The following is a 22,864-nucleotide window of genomic DNA, read 5'->3' as shown; positions in this document are numbered from 1 at the left end:
TATTAAAGAGGAGTAAATTATGTTTACTATTGCTAATGAGGTAGGATTCAATTGCAATCTGTCATCTTTATTTTCCCACATAATGGCCCTCCACAAAACCAAACTAACAGTCATTGAGTTGATGTGGACCCATAGAGACCGCTGGTGAGTCTCTGAGACTATCACTGTTCATGGGACTAGAAAGTCTAGTCTTTCTCCTTTGGAGCTGCTGTTAGTTTTGAACTGATGACCATGCGGATTGCATCTGAACATGCATCCACTACTGGGGTGCTTCTATAATGGCCCTAATCCCATGTACATTGATTTCCCTGATGTATATAGTTATTATTTTACAAGAGACAAAGAGAAAATAAAGGGAGCAGAGGAGTGGTCCTAGCTTGCACAAAGAAACAAGAGCTAAGAGCACAATGCATCCTTTAGACCCGGTGTCCTGAGCTGAGAACTGGCTAGACTCAAGGGAACATTGATGCCCAGACATAAATATTCATCTCCAAGAATGGTGCCCCAGTGATGTTTAACATGAATGCCTTCTTCTGGCTGACACACAGAAAAAGCCGTCCCTATAGTTGGCAAACTAAATTCCGACTGCTAGCCTTGTACCCTTTAAGAAAGTAATTTATGGGTTAAAGCCATCCACTTGGGGCATTCCAGCAGCACTAGTTAATTAAGACATATATTAATACGCTTTACTTAGTTTAGAAGATTTGTAAAAAGACGACAAATGTATTTTTATTATGAAAATATCTGGGAAAACCAACTGACAACATCGTACCTTTTCATGGTGTTTGTTTGATAACCAGCTTATGGACCCTTGCCATTTCTAAATGTTAAACAACAAGCCTGCATGATTCTATTTTTAAGTTTTCAAAACAATTGTGAATAGTTTCTTTCTTCTCGCATTTCTATTTCCCCTCTTTCTGATTTGTTTGAAAGAAAGTATTTTAATGCCTGGGCAGAAATCCAAGGGTAGTTAAGTGGAACTATTTAGTTCTACTTCAGTCAAAATTCGATTGCAACTCCATGAATAAGACCCCTTGGATCCAAACATTCTGTAACATCTCTCCCTTGTTGTGCAGACTTCCCAGGAGAGAAGTCATTTGGAGAGTTAAGAGGAAAATAACAGGAATCTGGGAATGCATGCCTCTCCACCCTGTCACGACATCTCCCGGGCCTCTATTATTCAAGCATGAGTTCTAGTATTTAAACATAATTTCTAGTCTTTGAAACATTTGTTCTTCTAAATCCCAATAGAAAGCATATGTACTTGAATTGCATTCCCCTGCCGATGAACGCCCAGTGTGAAGTGTCTGAAGCAGTGAGATGGTGCTGATAGAGACGCTGCGTGCTTCCAGATTTTCCGTTTATTTTAAACATAGAAGAAGCCCCCACTTGTCTCCAGGCCGAGGGTTTTGAAGGGATCAGATTTCACACATGAGTCATAAGCTGCCGTGTTCCACAAGGCTGTATTTTCCTGGAGCAACAGACCCTGGGCTTTCCTGAGCTTTGAGGCTGAATCAGATATTTCAATTTCAGGATCACAACTTTCAGATATAGAAACAAATCTTCTTCTAAATTAATCAGACTTAGAGAACTTTTTGAAAACCAGTTAATAGCAACTGTATGGAGCTACTATAATACAGATTCCCAGCTAGCTGTGTTTAAACGGACATGTCTCTTCTCAGCTGATGAGGCGTCTCCTATCTTTTAGGCTGTTCAGTCCACATCCGTAGTATCAAAGCACTAGGGGAAAGACATTACCAGTGCGTTATTATATGACATAAACTCATGTCAGATAAACTGAAATAGTTACAAAGTCATGTGAAATCATGGTTTGAGAAAACCCGATGGCATATTTGTGTCTCACAACTCTGTAGAGTCTCTTTCTCTTTACTTAGAAAGCATGATTTTACACCACTACTTTTTTTCTTGCCTAGATCCCTTTTTCCAGGTTACGTCTATAGAGGTTGTTAGAACATTCAGTCTGCTTCGTTTTTAGGGACACTCTGTGGTCTCAGGCTATGAGATGTTAGTTATGATCTCAGCCATGTCTGTGCAGTTATGCCATGGGACATTTTCAGATTTCATACTTTATCAATAAGTCCCACAAATCCTGTTTGTGTGGGCATGCCTTGTGAGAGGCATGAAGTTGTAGTGGAATTACACTACAATGTTTTTTATCCCCAAAATTGTGATGAACTTACTAAAGCTCCTACTATATTTCCATTTGTGTAACTCTTGAGCCTCCTATTTCATGCTCTAATGGAAAAGGGACTCCCATTGGTTCCTGTGAAAACCCCTATATTTGTGTTCTGGAGCCCGATTCCCATCTTCTTATCGGTTTTATTATTTTAAATATCCTCCAACATTTAAAGCATCATTTTAAACTTTAAATATTTAGAATTTGACAAAGTAATCATATGTAAATGCTCAAGACACCCCAATAAAAAATAAAATCAAATAAACCAATAGAACATGCTCAGGAAAGAAGTACAGATCTCCTAAAACCAAAATCAGATTCGTGGCCACCAAGTCCATTCCAGCTCACAGCGGCCCGGCAGGACAGAGTAGAACTGCTTTGTGGGTGTCTGAGACTGGAACTCTTCACTGGAGGAGAAAGCTTCATCTCTCTACAGTGGAGCCTCTGGTAGAGTCAAACTGCTGTCCATGTGGTGTACAGCCCAGTGCATAACCCACTAAGTCACCAAGGCTCCGTCAGTTCCAAAAGACATGCATAAACATGTTTATGTCGTTACTAATTAAAGAAATGAATAAACAATGAGAATGTTTTGGGTTTGCTTATTTATCAGACTGACAATATTCAATGCTGAGGAAGATACAAATAGCGCAGTGGTTTGTCAAAGTATAAATTGCTATAGCACTTTACTCTGAATCTTTTTCAATAGCTTTATTGACATTAATTAAGATACCATAAAATTTAATAATTGAATTATATTAAGAGGGGTGCAATCACCAAAATCAATTTGAAATCATTTTCTTCTTTCTTATATACATTGTTGTTAGCTCCCTATTTCCTGCCATGCCTCTAGGTAATCATTAAGCCAGTAACAGACTTTCTTGCTTTATCTATCCTGGATCTCATATACAGAAAACAAAAACAAGAAACAACAAAAAAATAACAACAAGTATAGAAAATAACACAAAGTATAGAAAAACCTCAATGGAAGACATTAAACACTGAATCAACTTTAAAATGGTTAAAAGGAGATCAAGTGATAAGGTGGTACATTGTAATCTAGCTACATTTACATCTGCTATAGTCACCTTTGCAATAGCATGGCGATGCACATCCCGGAACTGTGGTCCAAGGGGATTCACTGGAGGTTTGATTCGCATGGGGACCTTACAAAGAGATTTTGTATATCCACTGTCATCTATCGCCTTCTGCAAACTGACGTTTCAAGAATCAACTCTGATACCATTTCCTCCTTTAAGTCTGGATTTTATTATTTACAATCCTTGGATTACACAGGCTGGTATGTTTCTTCTTTATGGATTAGTTGATGCCTACTTAGAAGGATGTTTATTTTTAGACAAGCCTTTAAGACCTCACACTATTCTTTATGATAGATGGCAACCATCTGATTTCTTCAACATGTGAAAGGCTTGATACATTAATACTCAAATATCATAAAAATCTCTTCTGAATCCACTTCTCTGATGATCTGATACACCATTTTCTTATCTTCATTCTCAAGAAGATTTATCCAGGAAGTTGTCATGACTTAAATGAGTAAATATATTCGTAAATACATAATATGTAAACGCATAATATAAAAACATAACTCTCATTCTTTTCTATGTTATTGAAATACTCTTGCTAAATGAATAGTTCCCATCATGCCACATCCATTTGACTCTGATGCGCATGGTTCAAGTGCTTAGTTGCTAACTAAGAAGTTCGAAGTTCCAGTCCCCGCACACGTCCTCATAAGAAAGGTGTATGGTTTAATTCCAAGTAAATCAGCCACAGAAACTGATGGTAGGGGCTGTATAACCACACCACACCGCAGTGGGACCAGCCAGAGTCAATTCATGCCAATTGGCTTACCTCGCTCTACCTCATGGCAGATTTCAGTACAGGCACCAAGTCCTCCCCAGCGATGTGCTCTGCTCTCGGTTTTTGAGCCTCTCACTCTTTCCATTTTCCTTCTCTCTGGGGAAACTCTTTCTTTTGTACCAAATGTGCACCTTTCTGTCCGCAGATGCTGGTTTTCTCTAGAATGCAAAATGTTGTCATACTTCTGAGCTCAGTTTGCCTCTCTGTTTCTCTTGACATTCTCCCACGGTGAGAAGGAGTGCCTCTGTCCCCTTTACCTTAAACATATGTGGATTTGTCTCGAATTTATATTTTCAGCAAACACTCTTGAGCATTACACCCATATCTAGTTCTCCACTCTGTGTTCCATATGTTTATTTAAGTGTCACCTAAATCTCAGTGTATCAAGTTGTTGATTTCTCCCTGCTTTTCCTTCGGCACAGTTTGCATAAGCTACGTCCTGGCCATCTGCTGCTTTCACTCCTTAGAGCCCCGTGGGCTCAACCCCCCCCCCCCCAACCCCAGCCCCCGAGATACACACTCACAAAACCAAGCCTTTTCTTTGCCTCAGACCGTTTTGACTCTCTCAACCTTTGCTGTGTCCAGCCCAAATATGTTCTTCTTGTGGTAGTGGCAGAGCACAGAAAAACCACGTGAGGTCTCATTCCTGAACTTTGACATGAAAGAGTAGGCTGATACATTCTTCTCACTCTGTGGCCCAAGCAAGTCCCAATCCAACTGCATGTGAGGGAGCACAGCACAGGGCCGTAAACTGCAAAGAGAAATAGTGGAGTGATAACGCACACTGACGCCATTGGCTTATTTTACTCACTCTTGGACTAACTAATATGCAATGGTAATGTAGTTTATATTAATTTCCAAATTTCATCATAATGAATCTCCAGGGTGAATACATTCATGACCTTCAGTGTGATCTAAAATTTATTTGTACTTGTAACAATATGCAATAGACTTCAGGCAGCTATTTTTATTTGTTCATTACCTTACTAATCACTCAGTTCTCATTATCTGGTTTTATGCATGGAATTTGGCAAAATGGTGTTCATTTAATATACTGTATATTTTGATTTAGTAATGAGGTTAGTCATTAAAAGAGGACAGACAAAACATAATGGAACTAAGTTCTCTCTAGGTTCTTCATAGTTCCACTTGAGTTAAATATTAAAATTTAAAGTGTACATTTACATTTTTAAATGCATTTTACTAAATACATTATTGTTTTACCTGTATTTTCTTTGCTATCTCATCTCATGCAAAGAAACTTTACTCTTATTCTTTTGTGTTCTTTTCCCATACAGATACTTCATTGACTACAATGCTGAAGAAAACAGATTTTTCAACATTGACGCCAACACTGGTACCATTAAGACTACAAAAGTTCTTGACAGAGAAGAAGCTCCATGGTACAACATCACAGTTGCTGCTTCAGAACATGGTGAACTTCTTTAATTTACATATCATCATAAAACAGAGCTTGCTGACAAAGACTAATTAATGCTGAGATTTCCTTGAGAACATAGCTCTCACCATTATAGTTTCTATGTCATATCGAGGATGGTGGACACAGTAGAGCAGGTGGAATTACCCATTCTCTTAGTCCAGCTATGAGACTTATATCATTCCCCTTGCTTATTCTCTCTCTCTATATATATATATTTAATCATGGCCACTGTCACCAAGTTGTTGCTAACTCAAAGCGACCCTGCCAGAAGGGTAGAATTGCCCAGTGAGTTTCTGATATTTCAGCTGTTTGAAGTAGCGGGAAGTCCTTTCTCCCAAAGAGCAGTTGGTGGTTTCAAACTGCTGACCTTTCATTTTGCAGAGCAACTCATAATGACTGTGCTACCAAGGCTCCTGATGGAGAGCCAGAAAATTGATCTCCCAAAACTCCTAGTCCCGTCCTATAGAGTGCTTGATAGCCTTCCAAATTGGGGTTTGTTTTGCCTTGTTCCTGACTCAGGCATCAGGGCATTAGGAGGATGGCGGTTTGGTCTATACTGCAGTTTAAGGGAAAGCTACAAAGGGCTGTTTTGCACTTGATGAATTTATCAGTAAAGCACAACTGTTCACATTTCAGTAAACGCTTATAAAATTATAGCCTTTAATAAAGTAATACAGCTTGGCATTTCACCAGGAATGTGGATATTCAGAGGGAGAAATGTTTTAGAGGAAATCAAAAAGATTATTGATCCATCCTCATACCCTAGTTAAAGCTACATTCAGAAGCATGCCATATATCAAGGCACATAGCCTGTGACTTATATCCTGCACCTCATTTCAACTACATAAGTTGGTTTGCATGTAAGTTGAATACATTTTTTAAAGTTTTAATCATGACTACTTTATTGTAAGTATATTTATAAATCCAATCGTATTTGTTTTTGGAATGTTGAAAATATTACACATAAACTTACAGATATATTTTAAAACGCACAGGCACACATGTGTAATCTTACAAATAAGAAGTACAAAAGAGGAGAAATAATAGCCATCATAAATGTGAATCATCATAACTAGAACATGTTGAGAGTTAGGCACTACATATAGTGATCTTAGACTTCTAATGATATTCATAAAAAAGCAAATCTATGCTCACAACTAAGTCTGCCTGTCAACAAGTAAAACAGGTATGAATCACTCCGAGATTAGAATTGTCTGCAGAAATTAGATATTACAGTTAGGATGTAATTCCAGCTACTCCTGAGATAACAAAACAATATGATTCCTTAATACACTAAGGAAGTATTCTGTGGCATTATGTCCTTTCTCATTCCCTTTTTTATCAAGAGGGTTTAGGAAATAAAAAGGAAAAAGCCCCAACAAACTACAGATTTATTGACATAAAATTCACTAATAATACACTTTATTCATTTGAAGTGTGCAATCAGATAGCATTTCTTCAGAGTAGGATGTTTATCACCATTTTCATATTTGAAACATTATAATTACCCCAAAAAAGGACTTTCAGAATGCCCAAAACTTGTAATCATTACCTCTAACCTTCTATCATCACCTCAGCCCTAGGCAGTTACTAATTTTTCTGTCACTATGAATGTGTTGACTCCAGATATTAAATATAAATGAAATCATACATCATGAGATCCTTTATGACTAGCTTCTTTCCCTTAGCATAATATTTCCAAAATTCATCTATGTCATAGCATCTATCAGCACTTAATATATATTTTAATCATTTTATTGGGGGCTCCTCCAACTCTTTTTTAATAAATCATTTTATTGGGCTCATACAACTCATCACAATCCATACATACATCAATTGAGTAAATCACCCTTATACATTCGTTGCCCTCATCATTCTCAAAATTCCCCTTCCACTTGGGTTCCTGGAATCAGCTCATTTTCCTTTTATTTCCCTCCTTCCCCACTCCCCCCTCCCGTATGAACCCTTAATAGTTTATAAATTATTATTTTATCTGATCTTACACTGCCCAGCGTCTCCCCTCATTCACCTTCCTGTTGCCCATACCCCCGAGAGGAAGTTACACATAGATCCCTGAGATCAGTTCTCCCTTTCTACACCCCCTTCCCTCCTGGTGTCGTCACTCTCACTGCTGGTCCTGAGGGGTTCATCCGTCTTAGATTCCCTGTGTTTCCAGATCCCTACTGCACCGCTGTGCAACCTCTGGTCTAACCAGGTCCGCAAGGCAGAATTGGGATCATGATAATTGGGGGGTAGGAAGCATTCAAGAACTAAAGGAAGGTTTTGAGTTTCATTGTTGCTACACTGAACCCTGAGTGACTCATTTCCTTCCCACTACTCCTCTGCAAGGGATGTCCAGCTGTCTACAGATGGGCATTGGGTCCCCATCATGCACTCCCCTCATTCACGGTGATGTGATATTTTCCCCCGCCTTTGTTGATTGAAACCTAGTCCCATCGGCTCTTCATGATCACACATGTTAATGTGCTGCTTCCATGTGAGCTTTGTTGCTTCTGGGCTAGATGGTGGCATGTTTACTTTCAAGCCTTTAAGTCCCCAGATGCTGTATCTCTCAATAGCCGGCACTATCAGCCTTCTTCACCACACTTATTTATGCACACATTCGTCTTCAGCGTTTATGTGAAGAAGGTGATCACCCAATGATTATCACAATCCATACAAACATCAATTGTGTAAAGCACATTCGTGCATTCATTTCCCTCATGATTCTCAAAACATTTGCTCTCCTCTTAAGCCCCTAGCATCAGCTCCTCATTTTCCCTTCCCTCTCCATTTCCCCCTCCCTCATTAACACTTAATAATTTATAAATTATTGCTTTGTCATATATTACACTGTGTGATGTCTCCCTTCACCCACTTCTCTGTTGTATGTCCCCCAGGGAGGAGGTTATACGTAGATCCCTGTAATCGGTTCCCCCTTTCCACAACACCCATCCTCCACCCTCCCAGTATCACCACTCTCACCACTGGTCCTGAAGGGGTCATCTGTCCTGTCTTCCCTGTGTTTCCAGTTGCTATCTATACAGTGTACATCCTCTGGTCTAGCAGGATTTGTGAGGTAGAATTGGGGTCATGATAGGAGGAGGAAGCATTTAGGAACTAGAGGAAAGCTGCATGTTTCATCAATGCTATACAGCACCCTGACTGGCTCATCTCCACCCCGTACCCTTCCATAAGGGGATGTCTAGTTGCCTACAGGTAACTTAGTTTTATTGTTGAAAATATACCTTTGCATAAATATACTACAATTATTCATTGCTCATCATCTGATAGACATTTGAGTTATTTTCTTTTATTGCTCGTTGTAAGTAATGCTACTGTGAACTTAAATGAACATATTTTTTGTATGAACATATACTGGATGTATGGAAACTCTATGAAGGAATTGTAAGTTGACAAATTTTAATCCCCCAAAGCAGTACATAACTGTTCCAGTTTCTCTACATAACTTCAAACACTTGCTATTAGGTCTCTTTTTTCAGTATAGCAATTCCCGTTGGTGTTCTCACTGTAATTCGTGCTCTGATGATTTTCTGTGTTACTGAGCAATCATTGGTCTAAATCAGGTGTTCACTGCCTACCTGCATTTTACATCTGCAAAATCAGCTCAAGTGGCTTCTTGTTAAATTATTTTTTCAACACAATATTCTAATCAAAACCATGCAGCATTTACTAATTATTTTTAAATGACTCTTATAAGGAATCCATGACTCGGTAAATTTGGGATATTTGGGCTAAGTTTCGTTATTGGAACGACTAGACAAGGAGCGCAATTGCATGTTCTCAGAGAAGTGAGGGGATATCACACCTGGCAAATAATCAAGGCTCAATGAAAAACAGTTGAAAGACAATTGATTGAGTAGATTTATGTATCTAAGTGTGATTGAAGATATTTTCAGGGAATATTGCATATTTCTTCCTGAAAATGTGGTCCTGATATGAGGATGGAAGTTACACATCACCATAAACTGCTATTTTTTTATCAAAGAAAATGAAACACAGTGAAAACACCTTTGTAGGCAACTTCACTTTCAGCTTCAGAGGTGTGTCTATCATAGATTACATTTTAGATGGCTTCCTATTCATCATTTCAGTGAAATAATACATGAATCAAGTGTAAATTCCTTTAAGAGTATGTATACATGTATGTAAATATGAATATAAACATATACACACTTACATCTAAGAACATGTATTTTATACAATACACATGTGTATATATACACATTCATATTATATATATTTGTATACATATTTCTCTATATAGATCTGCACACATACATATACAAACATGTGTACACATATTTACATATACATACATATGCACATATATACTTATGATATGTGCATCTTATATTTTAATATGCAGACATATGTTTGTACACACACTTACATGTATATAAAAGTATTCATGCCATCTAGTCAATTCCCACTCATGCCAACCCAAAAGGACAAAGTTGGGCTTCAGGGACTAACTCTTTCTGGAAGTAGAAAATCTTGTTTTGCTCCTGTGACCCAGCTGGTGGTTTCAAACTGCTGACCAACGAAGCTCTGAGTGCTCCTGATACAATGAGAAACGTGATTCTTTCAGCCACTACCAGAGACTATTTGTTCATTTGCCTCCAAAACCATGTTTTATAAACATAGACACCAGGGAAAATATATACACTATTCAAAAGTGGTTCTTAGGGGAATTGAGTTGATACATATCTACCAAGTAAACCAATATAGTAAATAATAAAATAATGCAATATATAGATGCTAATAAATGAACTTAAAGACTCTTTCGATCAGCATGACTAAAATATAATTGAATCCTAACCATAAACAGGTGTATATAAAGAGTAACTACTAGTTATGATTTTATAGCCATGTTGGGAGCCTGAACATAGAAAAGGGAACATTTCTGCACTGATTATGCTGCTTAAGTGTCTGTTAAATATAGGTGGAAACCTTTTCTTGTATAATTGCTTGTAAGCCATAACCTCAACATCAGCAAAGTCATCTAAGTACTTTTCTAGCATATTGTGTTTCAGAAATGTAGTTGATACTTGTCCCAATAGTTATTTTCTTAATCTTAATGTAATAACTTGCGAAAAGCCTGCTGTTCTGTGTAACTGCATTTATAAGTTGATGATTCTGGCAGCTTTACTAGTCTACCTAAGGATTTGTGGCAAAGACAAAAAGAGACCATTGTAATCTTGGTTACGCTGAATAGAACTCCATACTTGGCCAGTTGCCCAGTATCAGAGGGACTGTAAGGGAGGGGTGTGTGCTAGGGAGGACAAGGGGAGTTTGGTAGCAAATAATGAAGGTGGCGATGGGGGCGACACTGAGCGGATTGTGATAGAACTGCTCTGGTGTGTGAGTCACCCCTGGGTAGAAGGATCGCTCTAGGCTGGATGTGGTGGTGATTAAACAATTCCCCTAGATATGTGTGGACGAATGAACTGTTTCTTTGTATGATATGTAAATTATGTCCAATAAAACTGTTGGAGGAAAAAAGGGAGGTACTCCCATTAGGCAGGTGAACCAATGCACTAGAAGTGAGATAATGAGGCCAAAGCTACTCTGTATCAAGAAAACACATAGCTATCTTTCTACCCCGATGATGGTTTCTTCATGGCAGGGAATACATTGGAGCGCAGGAACCATCACCAAAGGAAAGGCTTCGATCTTTTGGAGAAGATTCACCCAATGGAATGTGCCCTTTGACTTTTCAACTACAGCTTACATAAGCATTGCTTGTGGTATAAAGATAGATGGAATCCTTGATAACTGCACTTTTTTTCTCCGTTATCATAATGTTACCTATAGGTCCAGTTGTGTGCTTTTTGGTCTTCTTACATTTATACTGTATCGGAATCCATATGGGATTGTTTTCCACATTAGAGACTGCAAACCCTGATTTTCATCGGCAAGAGCATCAAGCTCCTCTAAGTTTCAGCAAGCAAGGCTGTGTCATCTGCTTATGACAGGTTTTTAGTAAGCCTTCCTCCATCTGTTACAGGATTCTTCTTCACATAATCCAGCTTCTTTGGTATTTTCACACACCAACAGGATCACCCAAAGTGAACAGGTTTCAGCAGAGCTTCCAGACTCAGAAAAGACTTCAAAGAAGGAATTGGCTGTCAACTGCAGAGGATTTAGCTACTGAAAATCTTATGGATAACATTGAAACGTTGTCAGATACTGGAAACCTAATACATAGTAGCTAGACATGGTCAGATACAGAGTTGGCATGTTAATCCCTGCAGTGGAAAACCCTCAAAAATATAACAGAGAAAGAGTTACCTTCTCAAATAGATTCTATCCTAATTATGTGGGTGTATTCGACCCTGTGGAAGAAAGTCTTGTGATGCTTATTTGCTTATGGGCAGGACTCAAAATGAGAAAAAACAGCTGTCAACATCTGTTAATAATTTGAATTTTTAATATGTCAATTATGACTAGGAAAATTAGAAGTTATCAAAAATGAAATGGAACTTATAAAGATCGATATTTCAGGCATTCGTGAGCAGAAATGTACTGGTATTGGCCATTTAAAATCAGGTCGTCCTATTATTGAATGTGTTATGAATGACAGATTCAAGAGGAATGACATAGTACAAACATGGCATTGGCTAATGCCAGCAACCCAGAAAACTCCATTGTAATTGACACCCTTTCCTCCAACTAGGGCTGTGCAAACCTTCTGATGGTGGCTAGTTCCCCTGCTCCCAGACATTATGAAAGATATAAGCACCACAGGACTTCAAAAAGAGTTCTGAGACTTGTGTTTTGTTTTGTTTTGTTTTAGCTTTGTTGTAATTGTAGATTCTAGATTTTTTTTATAAACAGTTATATTGAGACAGAATCCAAACATGTCAATAGTTCGATTATTTCAAGAGGTGTTGTCCAATCATAACCATAATCAATTTTAGAACATTTTTCCTTGTACTTCTTATCATGGGTTCCCCACTTCCTTCCAACACCCTCAAGTGAACCATTAATTCAGTCGCAGTACCTGCATTCATCCATCCTAGATTTCACATACACAAAGCCATACAGAAACGAAAAGCAGAGTCAAAACAGCTAATCAAAATAACAAAATAAAACAGAAAAAGCTCACTTGAAAAGAAAGCATCAAATATTAAAAACTAGAACAAACTTTAAAATGAGTCAAAAGGGAGATGAAATGATAAGGTGGTAGATTTTAACCTAACGATAGCTGTCATCATCCACTTTCCAATGCAGACTGTCAAGCAGGGCTACCCACATTTTTGTCTATTCCCCTTAATTAAAAAAAATAATAAACAGATAAAACTTTTTAAAGTATTAAGTTGGCCTATTAATTACAAGGCTTTCCTTTCAAGCCCAGCAGCCTCTAATGCCGGGGATAGGGAGGCTCTCAGCTCCGGTAAAGATTGACAGTCTTAGAAACTCAATGTGGCTTTACTCACAGTCAGAATGGACTTGAGGGCCGTGGATTTGGTTTGATTTTTCTACACTTTTTAGCATGTCCTTTATGTATTTTATACGTTCATTGTTGTATTAATATGTTCAACATTTACTCTGATGCATGCACCTGTGTTAGTACAGGTGGACAACAGAAACAAATCCAGAGAATCTCATATATATGTAAGAGAGAACTTTCGGTCAAGACGTAATTATGCATCAATAAAACATCTTAGCCCAGTCCAAATCAAGTCCATAAGTTCGATATTAGCCCTTGAATTCCTCTTCAGCCTCATGCTGCACACACGCAATGAGGCCGAATGAAGGGAGATCACTGGCCAGTGGGTGGAGAGTCCTGCAGATCCAGTGGCAGTGGACACACCTCCAGGGCTCTGCCTGCCATCAGTGAGGCTCCCTGTGGCTTGTCCACAGAATGTGAAGCAGAGAGAGTGGGTGCCGTCCCCTGGGAGGAAGATAGTCCCAGAAGGCTCAGAGTGCTCATTAGAAGGCCAGGCCCAAGAGGAAGGATCACCAGGTGTGACCTGTTGACACACTAGACCCCACCCCTTCATCCTCATTTAGCAAGTTGACAGTTGAAGTGGTGTGATTACCGCAGCACCACAATTTGTTTATTAACCCGTTGAGGGAACTTTGCCTTGTTTCTTCTCGTTGGTGATTCTAAATAATGCCGCCGTAAATAAGTTTACCCAGATTTCATGGGGACTCGTGTTGTAGCATTATTCACCTTAAAGTGTTGAATGTAAGGTGTCAGGTCATTAACAAACTTTTTGAAAATTTGCCAATTTTTTTTTTTTTTTTGCAAAGGGCCAATATGAGTTTGCATTGCTCCCTGATGTTCTTGGTCTCAGTATCCTAAAGTCGTCATTATTTCCCCTCATTCTAGTAACTGACAGTCACTTCTGGTTTTCTTTGCATGAAACCATACAACCGATGAGAGTATTTCATAGGCTTCTTTAACATCTGTAGATTTGCTATGGTCAATTTCTGCTGAATATTGCGCGTATAAACAAAATGCCTGGAATTTTTATAATTTACTTTTGAAGTTTTACTATTACATGGGTACACAATTAATGAAATACATGATTTTACAAATATTTCCACACATTTGTCATCACTTGTTCTTTTTAAATAATATATCCATAGAAATTAAAGCGTTCTTAACAAGCTTGATTTTAATGGCTTTTATAGGAAATCTTTACTAGACTCAAAGTAATATAATTCTGCCCTATTTTAATTATATAGTTATACAGTTAAAGTTTGAGCTTTGTTTTACACTGTAGTATAATTTAATTATATTTTTACATGGCGCAAGGTAAGGGTGATGTTTACTTTTCTTTGTATGTAAGTTTTGAATTGTCCCAGTACCATTATTTAACAATATCATGATTGTTTCACAGAATAGTGTTTCACTGATTAAAATACACACACACACTTAAGGTCACATAGTATGAGCCATCAAACAATGTTGTTTTACAAAAATGCTTGCTTCATTTTTCCATGTAAGAATGAAGGACACTTTTTAAGTTTTTGACTGATGTCAGGTCAATTTTTATTGAGATTTTGTTAAATCTGTATTTCAATTTGGTAAGAAATGACATCGTAACACAATTGTCACTGATTGATACCCCTGATTTTCTATTTTCAGTCTTGTAAGCTTATCTTAATTTTAAGAATTCTTTTTACTGGCTTGGTTCCTAGGTGACAGGTCATCAGTCTTGTTCTCAGACTGTGGTGGACATTGGCGGTTTTCTGTCTAATGGACTCCTTTTAGCTTTTCTTGCAAGGGTGATGTGATTTTTTTGTTCCATGTTACCTTAATGTTTTGTTTATCTTAAATCTCCTATATTTGCGATCATACGTGGTGAAGACTTTCTCTAAATATTTAATTCTTAGTGGGTATTTTGTTTAATGATTGAATTTTTAATAACTATCTCACCGTTTTAAACTATTATATTTAATTTGAATGGCATTTGTAGGTGCTTTGGGATCTTCCTCATAGATTAGGATGCTGTCTGTAGCCAAAGATTGATTATTATTTAAAAGTTAGCATGATTTTATTTCTTTTTCCATCTAATCAAATGAATTACACCTTTCAAGACAATGTTCAGAGTGCTGAGAGGATAGATCCCCACCTTATTTTCAACTCAGGAAATAAATAAATCAATCTTTAATTTATGAGAATGACGATAGTGGTGGGTTCTTATTGCATGCACTTTTTCACATTCAGGAATGTTGTTCACGGGTTTCAGAGTATTGTTCTTCATTTATTTGTCTTTTTAGTAATAGATGGCTATATGTCATTAAGGATTTTCTTGCACATCTTGACATAATTATGTTTGTATGCATGTGTATGTGCATGTATTGATAAATGATTATATTTACTAATTTCTAATATTGAGCCACCAGACTTTCAGTCTATGGAATACTTGTACATAATTAAAACTTGATCAATAATTTTTATTTAGTAATATCAACATTTTATACTCAGAAGAACATTTTTCCAAGCTTTCTGATTTTGTTCTTGTTATTCCTATTTTCCCAGTCAAACCCTACTCAATAGCAGTAAGTTTGGTTTGTTTTTAGTATCTATATGAAAAATCAAATTAGTACTTTTGAAAAAGGTTTTATGGAGAATTAATGGGGCTTTACATATCAGATAATATTTTTTGCCATCAATGACCTGAACAACTTATCAGGCATCCCCATGGAGTCAGCACTTTTAATGTGCAATTTTATGCTTTGTTAATATACATGTGCAATAGTTATGCAAAATAGTAAGACCCCACCCATAGTAAAATGATTAAGGTGTATCTTTTTAAGGTCTCTGTTAATTAATACGGACTTTCTATGTCTTATGCTAAATCCTATGTTCTTCAGTCTGGGTACCTGGTAAACTCTCAATTCCATTGTGATCACACTAGTACCTCTTGCATAGTATATGTTGAAGGATATCTTAAGACTTCATGGTTTGCTAAATATATACTGTAGTGCAGGAAATACATGGAATAACTATAACATTTTAGGATTTTCATAAAAGTATAAAATGTTGCTGCACTTAGACGAGGTTCAAGCCTGTTTATGATCTTCCTTTACTTGAAGTAAATAAATGTGGACTTCATGGTGATATTACCCTGAAGTCACAAAAAACACCATTCTGAGAGACAAGCTTTCATCCCCATAGCCAGAATTCTAATATATACATACTTTATGTAGTCTAATCTTTTATGTATTATACAAATATTTAAAATATATATTAGTATATTTCATAAATGATACTTCATGCTAGTTTGCTTTACTTAGGAAAACCACTTCCTGATCCAAATTGTACCTGATAAGAAAACTTTTATTATGATTTCATTGCTAACACAGAAAGAAAAAAGAATGTAAAATTAGAATCCATTCTATTAGCATGGTTCTAAGTAATTTAAATATATATACATGTTTGAAAGACAGCACAGTAACTGATCATAAATTGCATTTTTGATTCTTTATAAAGAGGAACCTTAAAGGCAATCACAAAAATTTTTGCACAATTAGATCAGGAGGGAAAATACATGTTAACACTGTGAATTATTATGAAACATTTACTAATCAAATATTGCCTTTGTTCAATTCCCTCATAATTGAATGTGTCAACTCATTCATTTCCACAGGGATAAAAAAACCTATATTTTTACATTTCTATAGTTTATACCAAACACTGAAATATCCATTTGTAATTAATTTTACATAGCTGTGGGGTATTTTTTACTTTAAAGTTCTGATTTCCAGATCTAAGATATTGTTCATTCCTAAGCTTAAATACACAGTTTAAACAGTTGAAGCTCCCAACTTTGATATCATTTTCAACCATGATGTTAAAGACATAGAGTGGATTGTTAAAAGATTGGTAATAGAAGAAACATATTGTCCTCCAGAGAACAGAAACTCACTTTAAGTAACTGTGGCCATTTTTCAGATTTTATACACCAAAGAAACTCTATATAGATGTAGTAAGAGTTCTAACTGCTTTGTGATTTTGAAAGTCAAAATACTTAAAGACGAGGGGCACATTTCTTTAATATAAGTGATCAAAATTACATGTGGTTGATGTGATCTTTCTTTAAAAAATCATTTTATTGGGGGCTCATTCAATTCTTATCACAAGCCATACATTTATTAGGGGCTCGTACAATTCTTATAAGCATCCATTGCATCAAGCACATTTGTACACCTGTTGTCATCATCATTCCCAAAACATTTTCTTTCTGCTTGAGCCTTTGGTATCAGGTCCTCATTTTTCCCTCTCCTACCCCTCCCCTCCTTCTCAACCTCCTCCTTGATAATTTATAAATTATTATTATTTTTTCATGTCTTACACTGTCTGATGTCTCCCTTCATCCACTTTTCTGCTGTCCATCCCCCAGGGAGGGAGTTATAGATAGATCATTGTAATCCATTTTCCCTTTCTCCCCCACTTTCCCCTTCCCCTCCTCCTATCGCTCTTCTCATTATTGGTCCTGAGGGGTTTATCTGTCCTGGAATCCCTGTGTTTCCATCTCTTATCTGTACCAGTGTACATCCTCTGGTCTAGCCAGATGTGTAAGGTAGAATTGGGATCATGATAGTGGGGGGGGAGCATGAAAGAACTAGAGGAAAGTTGTATGTTTCATTGGTGCTATACTGTACCCTCACGGGCTCATCTCCTCTCCACGACCCTTCTGTAAGGGGATGTTCAATTGCCTACAGATTGGCTTTGGGTCTCCACTCCATACTGCCCCTCCTTCACAATGATATGCTTTTTTGTTCTTTGATGCCTGATATCTGACCCTATCGACACCTTGTGATCACACAGGCTGATGTGCTTCGTCCATGTGGGCTTTCATGTTTCTCAGCTAGATGGCTACATGCTTATCTTCAAGCCTTTAAGGCCCCAGACACTATATCTTTGGATAGCCGGGAACCATCCGCTTTCTTCACCACATTTGATTATGCACCCACTTTGCCTCCAGCAATCGTGTCAGGAAGGTGAGCATCATGGAATCCTAGTGTAATTGAACAAAGTGCTCTTGCAAATAGGGAGTACTTGAGTGGAGGCACAATGTCCTTCTGCTACCTTAATACTAAACCTATAAATATATGCACATAGTTCTATTTCCTCATTGTCGTATATAAATATATTTACATATGTGCATGGCTGTATTTAGACCTCTATAAATGCCCTTTGCCTCCTAATCCTTTCCTCTATTTCCTTTGACTTTCCTCTTGTCCCACGATCATGTTCAGCCTTCATCCGGGTTTCAGTAATTCCTCAGTTTCATTGCACTTGATCAAGACCTATAAGGCCTCCTACACACTTCTCACCATTGCTTTTGGATACTTATTGTTCCCTTGTCATTGATTTTGTTAACACACGCTTTCTTTCCCCCACCTCACTCTCTCCCATGTCCTCCTGAACAGTAAGTCCTGTTGTTTTCTCCTCCATATTGTTCATCCATTCTATTTTATACAGATAGACCTGCAGAGATAATAATACGCACAAAAAACAAGACAGAACAAAAGAAAATAAAAGAAAACAAAACAACAACAACAAAAAACCAATGACAAAGAAAAATCCTGTAAAGAGTTCAAGGTTTGTTTGCTGATCTTTAGGAGTGTTTTCCAGTCAAGTCTGATGTCAGGGCATGCCTTGGCCCCAGAGTCTATGTTGGTATTCCCTGGGGACTTCATTGCTCTGTTCCCCTTGTTATTCTGTTTCATACCCTTAGTGTTTCACTTCAGTGTGGTGGGGTCAGATAGGTGCAATTCCAGCACTGTGTCTCCAGTAATGTCCCCTCAGTGCTATGGACCAGCGAGGGATGCCCTGTCTCTTAGTGGAGCTGCTGCTCTCAGCCTGAATATCATCCTCAGGGCTTGTTGGGTCAGGCTGTGCTCCACTCTCTCTTGTTCTCCCTTCATTTGCTCCTGTGTGCTCTGTCAGACATGGTCCTCTCCCTGAGCTGTACCTTCACTGCTGTCCTCTGAAGGGAAATCTTGTGAAGGGAAGAGGTACTGTCCACCAGGCTGGGATTGGGGCTGTCCCCTCAGACAGCTCTGTTGGTTCCCTGCTTCATGCCAGTATGTTGCATTCACATCTTGGAGCACCGGGTGAAGTCTAGTCTCTCTTACCGTATAGAAATATAAGCAATACCCTCCCCTTGGGTGGATTTGTGCCCTGTTTCCCTGCTACCCATGTCTTTTTTTCCTCCCCTCATTTTCAGTTGGTTAACATATGTACCCCTGGATTTGGTCTGGGCTCTGCCATACTACTTTGACCTCACCTCAGGAATGTATGTATACAGTAGCTTTTTCTCCATGTCTCTTTTGCAATTTTAAGCTTACCTCAGAGGACTCCTATTGCACTTGTCTTTTGTACTTGCCTTACTTCACTTAGCATAATTTCCTCCAGTTCTTCCCATGTGGCGATGTGCTTCAAGCATTCATCACTGCTTTTGAAGGATGCATAGTACTCCATTGTATGTATGTCCCACAGTTTTTTAATCCATTAGTCTGTTGTTGGAAATTTGGGTTGTTTCCAACTCCTTGCAATTATGAACTGTGCCGCGATGGACATTGGAGCACAGATGACTGGTTGTGGTTTGTTTCTGAGTATATGCCCAGTAGGGGGATTGCTGGGTCATATGGTAACTCAATTTCCATTTGTTTTATATATCATCAAATCTATTTCCATAGTGGCTGTACATACCTACAGGTCCACCAGCAGTATATGTGAGTTCCTATCTCACTACAGCCCTTCGAACATTTGTTGCTGTCTGATTTTTTGAATTGGGCTTTCTTTGAGGGTGTTAAGTATCTCTGTTATTTTAATTTGCGTTTCTCTTATGGCTAATGATTAGGAACACTTCCTCATATGTTTATTGGCCATTCGAATTTCTGCCCCTGTGACCTTCTGTTCATGTCCTTTGTCCAAGTCCTCAGTGGGCAGTTAGTTTTTTGTTTATTTTTTTCGTTTTGGAAGCTAGCAGGGTATTGTAGATTTTAGGAATAAGGTCTTTGTCTGGTGTGTCATTGCTAAAGATTTTTCCCAGTCAGTGGGTGCTCTTTTAACTCTCTTGGTGAATTCTTTTGATTTATACAGGTATTTTATCTTCAATATATCCCACTTCTCAATTTGTGACTCATTTGAAACTCACCAATAGCTTCTGCATTTTCCATCCTTGGCTTCTACTTGAGTCAATCAGTGTTTCTGGTTTCCCAGGTAATAATTAGGTACCTCGGCTTTTACTCGTGTCAGCTTATATTCAAGTATCTATGGTAATTAATTTTGTCTGTTTTACTATGAAATGTATTATTATTATTATATCCTTTCTGTTAGTTTTGAATATCATTACATTCCTACTTATTAATTGTGCCAGTGGTGAATGTGTTCATGAGTGTTCCTTCAGATGGTCAGGTACCATTAAGTTGGTTCCAACTCAACAGGACAATGTTGACAACAGAGAGAAACATCTTCCGGTTCTGTGCCATTGCCACGTGTTATACTTGAGACAAATATGATCACCTGATTGGTGTCTATTATTAATCTTTTATTTAATCTTTTTTTATTCTTTTTAATCTTCTTTAATCTTTTAATATGTATTTTCAAATCTTTATTGATCAAATATTTCAGTGTAATGACATAGATTAATACTTCCTTTATGATTAACTCTCTATATGGCTGGAAATCTTTTATATTATTTCAGTTTGTGCACTGCATATCGATAGTGTTTTTTATGTTTATAATTCTACCTATACACATTTTTGTCTTTCATCATTTATTTTTTCCCCTGAAAAGTGTAAAATTAGGTCCAAATTTTGTAGCTGTGTTTTAATGTGGGTATTCATTCTCCTGCCATAGTCTTAGATTTACCGGTATCTCCTCTATGGGGCTCTTATGATGTGTACAGTTCCTGGATAAGGCGAGGCTCTCGTTGTGCTGTTTGCCCTTTCTTTGTCACTCTTTGTGTCACTAACAATGTGTCTCAAGTTCTAATAGCAGAGAATAAATATCGAAAGTGGGTAAAACACAGTGACTTAATTCTTCTTTTTCATAAACGTCTTAGAATACAAGTCTTTATAGGCTTGGATTTTCTATATCTTCCCCCACCCTACACCACCCCAGCTACCCCCCACTTCCAAGAGCATTTTGGAAGAAGTCTGCCATTGACCATGTATGTAGCAAAGTCATAATCTGATGGACTCAAGTGTATCAGGCAGAATGGACTCCAACTACAACGCATATAAACTTGAGTCAGCTGTTCATTTCCATGAAACTTTCCACTGGCTTTGCATTAGAATGCATGGAACAGGTGCACCATTTGAGGAAGGTAGCCGCAGTTGGATTAATTGAATCTTTAGCCCTTTATTTAGATGTTCTTGAATGTATTTCAACAGAGCGATCTCCATGTACAATTATGCAACACTTTGTTAGATTATACCTTCATTCCTTATATTTATATGTTAATTCTTGTTACTGTCACCGCTAAAATAATGTTTCCTCTAGGCTTTTTCATTCTGTTTTGCTGTGGGGAGGTTTTATCTGTTTTTGTTTCTATGTACTTTGATTCAACCAGGAGTGTACGTTTATGTTTACACTTTTCAAGGCAGCTTTTAAACAACACTTATAAACATTGAGCATCATTGAACAGCTTTCCTACAATGGTGAAAATAATGCACTGTCCTTTTCTCTCCTTCTTCGATACACGGACCCTCAGGTTATCACTCAGGGTTCATGTCTCTCCCTTGCGTCTTTCTCTTCCTTTTTGCTTTTTTTCCTTTAACGTGAGAGAAAAAATAATTATTTGGTTAATTTTAACTAAGATTACTTAAAATTAATTAGATTGGAAATAAAGTGAGTACAACTGGATGCATTTTTTACATACTTGCTGTTTTTTTGTTTAGGCTCTTGGCATGAAACACTTCCTAGGACAGAGTGAGATATAATTATTCCAATTATATTAGCCAAGAAACACTAGTGGCGGAGCATATGCCCTTTCCTTTGTTTCCTAGACATGTGTTATCTGGTTGAAATTGCCTGCTTCTTTATATCTTTATATTTCAAACTGACTGTTGTTTTTTTTCTCTTTGAGAAATATACATTTTGGTTTTCCTAAAATTCATTTTCCTTCATTTGTATAATTCAACTCATATTTCTATTTGTAGAGTTGCTAATGAAAGCAATTTAATCTCTCTATGTCTTTGTATTTTAATGTCCTCATTATTTAATTTTATATGCCCTTTGTCTCAAAACAATTAGTTTTTGGCATTCTCCTGTACTTTGATAAATTTGTTTACATTTTATTTCTTTGTACTAGTCTAATATATAACCTGTTGTGTATTTTATTTTTAAATGGTTTACAGAAGGTGGCAGAATCATAGCAATAAAGAGATTTGGGTTTTCATTATGAATTCAGCAGCTATAATTTTTATATGTAAAATATGTACCAGATATTTCTTTTCTTTGCATTTCAGAATTAGTAAAGGTATTGAACATGAGAAGGCAGGATATAAGACATATTTTAAAGTATTGAACTGGCCATTTTTGGTTTCATCCAGAGCTATAAAGTGATATCACTCATAGAAATAAATGAATGCTATATCCCAATTTAAATTATGCTTTCTGTTTTTACAAAAAGAAAAGGCTTAAATCACCCATGGTATATATTTCTCTATGAAGAGGAAAAAGTACTTTGTGTCAAGAACTTTACTTTATATTTCCTCCAAGTTTATACATAAAGCCTAAAATCTTTTTAAAGATAATATGATTTTTTTGTTACCAACTGCTGTGCTTTTTTTTGATACTAATGATGAAACCAATTGTTCATCCCTTAAACTCTGACAGCATACTA

At 37.2% G+C, this 22,864-nt stretch overlaps 1 protein-coding gene across 2 annotated transcripts in view; it reads left to right on the top strand.

Annotated features, from left to right (window-relative positions):
* The window catches only part of CDH18 (cadherin 18), a 360,438-nt gene that overhangs the window by 300,460 nt on the left and 37,114 nt on the right, over window positions 1–22,864 (top strand). For both annotated transcript variants that reach the window (XM_075542989.1, XM_075542990.1), the window contains one exon: window positions 5,377–5,513. In XM_075542989.1, coding sequence (XP_075399104.1) covers window positions 5,377–5,513 — 137 coding nt within the window. The remainder of the gene's footprint in view (window positions 1–5,376; window positions 5,514–22,864) is intronic.

Source organism: Tenrec ecaudatus, chromosome 2 (assembly GCF_050624435.1).
Source record: "Tenrec ecaudatus isolate mTenEca1 chromosome 2, mTenEca1.hap1, whole genome shotgun sequence".
Classification (NCBI taxonomy): Eukaryota; Metazoa; Chordata; class Mammalia; order Afrosoricida; family Tenrecidae; genus Tenrec; species Tenrec ecaudatus.
This window is presented reverse-complemented; position numbering and strand designations above follow the sequence as displayed.